This window comes from Cariama cristata, unplaced genomic scaffold, assembly GCF_000690535.1.
Source record: "Cariama cristata isolate BGI_N322 unplaced genomic scaffold, ASM69053v1 scaffold27468, whole genome shotgun sequence".
Taxonomy (NCBI): Eukaryota; Metazoa; Chordata; class Aves; order Cariamiformes; family Cariamidae; genus Cariama; species Cariama cristata.
In genome coordinates, this window is record NW_009629864.1 from 23,083 (window position 1) to 30,757 (window position 7,675).

Below are 7,675 nucleotides of genomic sequence, written 5' to 3' on the forward strand. Positions count from 1 at the left end.
TACACGACTTGGTGTAGGTCATGCTGTAGAAAGGTGTGTAACAGGAGTGATGTATTCCATCCAGCTCCACTGGGCTTGGCATTAGAGATGGAGGGACAGGGACAAGGGTGGAAAAAGCAGAGCAGGGCCAGTTAACTCAGGGTGTTGGGTGCTTACCTTTCTGCCCAGGAGGGCCTGTGCTGAGTTATCTCTGCAAGGCTGAGTTTTTCCCTGCTGCTGCACTGTTTATGTGAGAAGGGGTAGTAGGGAAACATCCTCTGCATGTGTAGCAGGGGTCAGTGAATGCCCCCTGCCCCAGTGTACAATAAAAGCTCTGTTCTGACATTGTGCAGCATGGCTGTAAGTGCAGATTTCCCTTGGCTCTTCTGATGTCCTGGTCCTGAAACTCTTGTCCTGGAGGGCCTCCCAAGAGTGTGGTGGTAGTTCAAGGTAAGATGGCAGGGCTCTCTGCAATTTGATGTATATGCAGAGATCTTCCACACCTCACTCCAAATTGTCCTCTGTCAGGTTGGAAAAGGTGGACTTGTGGAAGAGGGAATAGAGAAATAAAGGTGATCAAATAGGGTACGAAGCCTGGCTCTCCCATCTGTCTCTCCTTCCTGAAGGACAAGCATGTCCGAACGATGGGCTGTTAACTCTGGTGAACTTGCTGCCTTGGGGTGTTTTCCTTGCAGTCTGTCCCTTGAGAACAAGTTGCCTCTGGCTTTAGGACGGTTTGTTCTTGGTTATGTGAGCTGTCCAATCCCACGGGAAGAAACTGTTAGTGAGATTGAGGTCAAGTAGCTGGGACCTGACCTGTGGTAGAAAAGTAGGTCATGTCCTTGAGTAGTGCTGTTGGGAAGCCTCTGGCCTGTCTGGTGGGTCTGTCAAAGTGCTCTGCTGGCGACCCATCCTCTGCCAAGAGCTAAGAGCTGGGAATGTGCAAGTAGAGCTCATACAAAGTCTCTCCCATGGGCAAACTTTCCCAGTGGGTTAGCGGCTCCCTCAGGAGAAAAAGTGCACCTCAGCCACGGGGTTTATTGCTGAATTAAATCCTGCTCTTGACGATCTACATCTTGTGGCCACAGGTTGCTCACTCAAGTGAATGGTGCACTGAGGAAAAGATGAGGGAGGAAGGAGGGGATGGATAGGATTTTGGGCCTCCCTCCAGTTCTCTCCCACCACAATGCTCATCTGACTGCATCAAGGTTGTTGCCTAACTGTGATTCTTGGGATGCAACAGAGTGTGTATCTTGGTTGTAGTCCAGCATTTTTGGTTTCTTGGAGTGCCACAATATGCTTCTTTCTGGCAAGCGTTAGTGGCTGTGGACCTTGCTGTGCTGGTGATGTTGCTAGAGGCCTCTGAGCTGACTTGTACCTGTCCCGTGAAGCACAGCTGTATGGTGGTTGTGCTGTGGGTGTCTCATATGAATGGGACCTCAGGGATTGGTGTTTTGCACTGGGGACTGGGAAGTTCAGGTGATGGCCCTCTAGTCCCTCCTTTCTGATAGATGTGGTGTTTTCTGTTTGTGGCACGTATGTACTCCCATCCCTCCCCTAGTCTGCGATCTTGGGAGGGGAGGAGGACAGCCAGCTCCTGGAGGTCACATAACAGGTCTGCGGCTCAATGGAGGTCCAACTGCAAGTTTCCTGATTGTCAGGTCCACTGCTGTTTGAGGTGACTGGAGCACAGCAAAAGGACCATCCTCCTCCCAAGGCTGTGGTCCATTTCCCTGCTCTGCCAGTGGCTTCTTGAGCCCTTTCAGGATGAGCCTTTCAGGCCTTTCTGCATACCAATCCTACTGTTACCTTGGTAGCAGCTATAAACATCAAGTGTTATCAATTCTAAAAGCAGAGACTGTCTGAAAAACATGTAGTCAACTTCAGAAAGTGCAGTTACTTAGAAGAAACTTGCAGAAAATCTACTGAAAGGAGAATTGGTCCTGTTTTGGCCAAAACCAGGACAGCAACCCTTAAGCGGGCAGCAGCAATGTCGTGTCCAAGAAACGCAGAGGCCTGCCTGGCCCTGTGTTTCCGTGCTGTTAAGAGAAGTCTGCACAGCTCCAGTGATGATGCAGCAACAGGAGGCCCAGCACCCTGGTTCTGAGCACCCTTTGCAGTGCATACAGTGTGTTGCCAGTGGCCAAATGCAGGCTGCTGTGGGAGCTGGCTTGTGTTTGGGGGTTTTCTGTCCGGGCTGGTGCTGTTGAGTAGGCATGGTAGCTCTTTCCTGGTACCGAAGACTGGCTCGAGAGATTGCTGCTGAGTGGCTCACAGGTTTGCATTGTTTGCTTGTGCTGGCACAGTCTGGTCTGCTGGCGTCGATGGGGCCTTTTCCTTCCCTAGTGGGTTTTGTTTCTGTTGTGACTCACATGGAAAACTTGTGTGGCGATGGATGGGGGTCCCTGAAGTCTCCTCTGTGTGCGGATGGATGTTTGGAAAGCCTTGAAAGCTGCTCTGTGCTGTGCTGTAGCTGGTGCTTTGGGGTTTGATTTGTTTTACTTAGCTGTGAATCTGCCTAAGATGCCTGGCTTTTTGGCTTGGTTAAGCAATTCCTGCGGATGCGTGGGTGGTGTTAATCTTTTGGGTTGGGATGATGGTCAGTGATGAGAGAACAGCCTGAAGTGCTCCTGACTCCAAGAGCCTTGCATGGTGGTGGTCACCTTACCTCTGATGCACCCTGTGAGGCAAAATCATTAGCACCTAAGCCCAACAACTTCAAACCCAGAACACCTAAGGTTCTTTCTGTTAAGCCTTGCATGATGGTGGTCACCTTACCTCTGATGCACCTTGTGAGGCAAAATCATTAGCACCTAAGCCTAACAACTTCTAAACCCAGAACACCTAAGGTTCTTTCTGTTCATTGCTCAGGCTTTTCTAATTTAGGCACCTTTCACTTTTGGCCTCTAAACTGCCCCATTTTGTTGCCTTTTTAGTCCATGTAGTCCTCTTGACTTGTTGTGCCCTAGAGCACAGAACTTCTCCTGAATTGCCTGTTGAGTTTGGAAGAATTTCTGCCTTTTTCTGCAGCCTAAGAAAAGGTGAGGGATGTACAGGGGGGTTGTCACATGGAAAGAAAGTGAAATAAGGTGAGAAGGACAGAAACCTCTGGGTTTAGATGGTGGTGGAGCAAGCAGGTTGACATCTCATGAGAGCGCTCACATCTGCGTGAGGTAACGTGGCATATCCACTTGCGTTGACAGCACTGCTGGGGTGGCTTCCTAGTACCTTGCAGTGAGGATGGAGGCATTTGGCCTGTAACCACGTTTCTCTCTGTGCTCCTTTTACTTGCAGGGTAACCTCTTCGATTTTCTGAGGCTGACAGGCTGGCGTGGGTCCAAAGTGCTCTACTTTGGCGACCATCTGTACAGTGACCTTGCGGTAAGTGAAAAAGTCTCTGCTCTCCAGTGAGGTGGGAGCAAGCCTGCTCCTGACTGTTGCAGTTGCAGCTGCGTTGGAGTGTAAGGCAGGGCCCTGATCTGAGCGCTCTGGTCTCTGCGACGCTGTGCTGGGTGCTCTGTAGGCTGTGCCTTTCGGGACACACACAGGACACATAAGCGTCTCCACTTTGCTGTCAGGCAGAAGCAAGCAGTGGAGAAAGGGCTCCTGAAGCACTTCCTGTGGGTAAAGAACATCTGGTCTGTGAATTTGAGAGCAGTCCGTGTGGTCCCATGTTTCTGGGTGCTTCATGCAGCTGATGCTGTTGTGTGGTCCCACGTTTCTGGGTGCTTCATGCAGCTGATGCTGGTGGCCAGGAGGTGGCTGTTACTGGCATAACCTGGCATAGGCCATGGACGCCTGTCCCCTGAGAATCTATAATGGCAATAGACCACTCTTCTAGGAAACAAGGTTGTGTTTGGCTTTCGGTCTCTGTGTTGAATTCTTGGTTGTTTTTTCACCCCGACCTCTAGGACCTCATGCTGCGTCACGGCTGGAGGACTGGAGCCATCGTTCCTGAACTGGAGACGGAGATTCGGATCATAAACACAGAGCAGTACATGCACTCCCTGACCTGGCAGCAGGCTCTGACAGGGCTGCTAGAGAGAATGCAGGTAAACAGCTTCTGTCTGACTGGGACGGGTAATATGCTGCCTTCTGAGTCTGCGTTTTGGGCTTAGCATGGGAATCGGGGGACGTAGCATCTTTGCCTGTGTTGTCAAAAATATCTCATCTTCCTCCTGGTGCAGTGGACTCATGGATTTGTGAGTTACAGTGGAAACTGGGGAGAACTGAGGTGTGTGTGCAGGAGTGAGACAATGTGCTGCTTTCTGCTGTTGTCTTTGCAGATGTATCAGGATGCGGAGTCGAAGCAAGTATTGCTGGAGTGGATGAAGGAACGGCAGGAGATCAGGTGAGCATTGTCCCCCTTGCTCATGAAGTCTCTCAGGGGCTCCCCAGCCTGCGCTGGCTCTGTAATCTATTTTGGGGACAGTGCTGCTGTAGCTGTTGGCCTGTGGTCCTCCCTAGTGTCACTTGTCTCAGGGTGGGGAGACAGGGAGGCAGCAGTACAGTCCTGCAGCTTGGGAAATTGGACTGGTTTGAAGTCAGAGTGGGAAAGGGGAGGTGGTGTCACCCTGTGCTGGGAGGGGCTGATGGGCTGTCTGCTACTGCAGCTCCTGGCACTGCGGGTGCATCCCTCCCCCTAACAGGTACAGTAACAAGGAAGAGTAAGGGTGCACTGACTATTCACAGTCTCACTGCACAGGGCCTGGGTAGGAGGGTACTTAGGGTGATCCTAAAACATATTTTGGGATTGGGGTGGCCGAGGGCTAAGAGATGGGAGGGGGAAGAATCTCTGGCCATGGCCTTTTATCTACAGAGCGTCATCTCTTTCCTCTCAGGTCACTGACAAAGAACCTGTTCAACCCCCAGTTTGGAAGCATCTTCCGCACCTTCCACAACCCCACGTACTTCTCTCGACGGCTGGTGCGTTTCTCTGATATCTACATGGCATCCATCAGCTGCCTGCTGAACTACAAAAAACCTTCTACCCCCGGCGCACCCCTCTGCAGCACGAAGCTCCACTCTGGATGGATCAGCTCTGCACAGGCTGCATGAAAACCCCCTTCCTGGAGGAGATGGTGCATATCCGGTGAAGGGCCAGGTACTGCGGGCAACAGCACAGTGCAAGTCTGTACGTGGGGCCGGGGATGCTCGGCCAGCAGCACCTCTGTCTACCACTAAAGGGCGTTTGACACTTAAGTATGTGTGTAGATGGTGTGTTTATTTTTTTTTTTCCCTTCACTGGCTCCATCCCTTTCCCTGAGGCTCTTTGCAGGCTGCACAGAGAATGGGTGCTTGTTCTGGGCCATAGGTAAGTGAGGCACAGGGAGTCCTCTGTAAGAGTAGGTGAGATGGAGAGCCAGTGCTGGTGGTGCAAAGTTGCTGCTCCCTGCTCTGGGCTCAGAGAAGTGGCTCAGAAATGGAGTCTTAAGTCTCCGGTGCTTGGTGAGCACAACGCAGGCTCCCATGTGAGGCGTGACAAGGTGCATCAGGGTGGTAGCTGCCCTGATATCCTTGGGTACTACGGCATGAGTGATTCTGCAGGTGGACAGTGAGGGGACAGGGTTGCTGACTGGGCAACCAGTGAAGCACATCAGACCGATGACAAAGCATCAGCAGCGTTACCTATCCAGAACTGGTACCAGCAGCCCTCAGCCCCATCCTGCTCCCTGCCAGACTGGTCTGTCCAGCTGGTGACTCTGGTAGGTAACATGGTTAGTTAAACGTGCAAGTCCTGTGTGACAGCTGGGTGGGAGTAGGTCAGAAGATCTAAAAATAAATGTTTAGTGACTTGCCTCATTTTTTGAGTGAGCTTAGTGCCATGCGCCATCAGTATTTTTTGGGTTTGGTGCCATGTGACATCAGTGTTTTGGCAATTGAGGTGGTACAGTTGTTTGTGACTGGCAGAGGGATGTGTTCAGCCTTTCAGGGAAGGTGCAGGGTTGTCAGCAGAGGTGGTGGCCTTCTACCTGTGTTCGCTGAGATGTGGCCTAAGGTGTATGGAGGGGCTGGTGAGGATGTCCAGCAGGCGTGCAAGAGTGAAGTCCTGCTGGCTATGGTGGGTCAGAAAGGGGAGCATGGCCATACAAAACACTGTGGTGCTTCCTGATGAGGAGGAAGAGGAAAGAGGTGCTAACGGTGATGCCAGAGCACATAGGATAGGTGTCAAGGGTGAGGGCCTGGAGGTCCAGGCAGGTCAGATCTGCTTTAGAATGTGAGGTGCAGAAGGTCGGTTCTTCACCCAGCTTGGGGCTATGCTGTTTTTGGCCAGGCTTCACGCTGCCCTGAGGGACAGGCCAAAGGGGCAGTTGTTGGGTGGGTAGGGGTTGTTGAGTGTTTGTGCCACGCTGATCCTGGCTGGCCCTGAGAAACAGAACTTCATGCCATTGGAAAGCTGGGTGTGTGGGAAGTCAATGGCTATGAGATGAAGGGGTAAGAGGCGTCCCTGCTGGGGACAGGAGATGAGATGAGTAACGTAGCTGCTGTCACTGGAGACAGACATGCAGCAGCAGTCAGGGGACATTTGAAGACAGAGCTCTTGGTACAGGCTCTGGACACGTTGGTTACCTTGGCCCATGTCCTCCTCCCCTCACGGCTCCACCATTTGCAGATGGCAACAAGGATGACAGCACCAGCTTGCTTGTGGGGGCAGTCGGTGGTGAGGTGACAGGTAGGAGAGAGGGAAGAGAGAACAGATGCACTTCTTGTGCTGGGTCTGGCAGTGAGCAGGCGAGAGAAGGGGTGATCTACTGCAGAGTGGGGGTCTTTGGGATGCACGGCATGTCTGTGTGGCAGGTAAGGGTTGTCAGTTTATGGGGGAGGCTGGGGGATTAGCAGGGGGGCAGGCACAGGCTGCTTGTGAGCACTGGGCTGCAGCAATTGCTGTATGGGCTGAGTGTTGTCAATGTGGGGGGCAGCCGAGGGAGAGGAACCAGGTTGGTGTGGAGGACCCTCTGTCAGGAAACTCCTCAGAGAAAGGCATTGAAGTACAACATGTAAGTGTCAGCAACCCTGTGAGACACACTCCTCGCACACGTTCCTCCCCAGCGGTGTGCCAGGCTGGCCTGTCAGTCTGTCACTTGCATCTCACTGCCTTGTCTTTGTGATACGTGCCAGCCTGTCGCAGACTTTCAAAATGCCTTCCTCTTGACTCAGCGGCCTGAATGATTGCTGTTAATGTAGCTGCTCTAATCAAATGGTTGTAGGATGTGCATGTGGCATTTGATGTCCTTGTGCTGTGTGTAGTGTGAAGGCTCAATAAAAGTCTGCAGCATGCCTAACTAACTAACTGACTAACCGGCTCACTGCAGGGGTGGTGCTCATCTCTGTTCCCATGCCTGCCCTGAGGGCTGCAGCTCTGGGTTCACAACCAAGAGTGAGCCTGGGGCTCAGCTGGGGCGAGTGTCTGAGAGACCAGGCCTGAGGTGTCCAGCACAGAGCCGTTTGTGCCCCTTAAGGCTGTAGCGCAGGCAGGGGGGCACCTGGATGGAGCAAAAGGGGTGTTTGGGGTGGTGACTAACTGATGTGACTCGTACCTGACCACGGGGCTCGCATGAGGGTACACGAGAGAGGGCTGGTGTTCCCCAGGGGCTGTCACACTGCTGGAGTGGGTGGCCGTGCCCCCCCCGGGGCTGGTCCAGCTGAGCCCTTGGTGCCGGCGGTGGGGGCCGAGGCACGGCTCTGGCGGGCAGCG

At 52.8% G+C, this 7,675-nt stretch overlaps 1 protein-coding gene across 1 annotated transcript in view; it reads left to right on the top strand.

Moving 5' to 3' along the window:
• NT5DC2 (5'-nucleotidase domain containing 2) overlaps positions 1-5,179 on the top strand; it is a 28,253-nt gene extending 23,074 nt beyond the window's left edge. Inside the window, 5 exon segments of the mRNA XM_009705331.1 lie at positions 3,274-3,360; positions 3,891-4,031; positions 4,266-4,330; positions 4,821-4,957; positions 4,960-5,179. Coding sequence (XP_009703633.1) covers positions 3,274-3,360; positions 3,891-4,031; positions 4,266-4,330; positions 4,821-4,957; positions 4,960-5,075 — 546 coding nt within the window. The 3' untranslated portion in view covers positions 5,076-5,179.
• Positions 5,180-7,675: the final 2,496 nt, after the last annotated feature.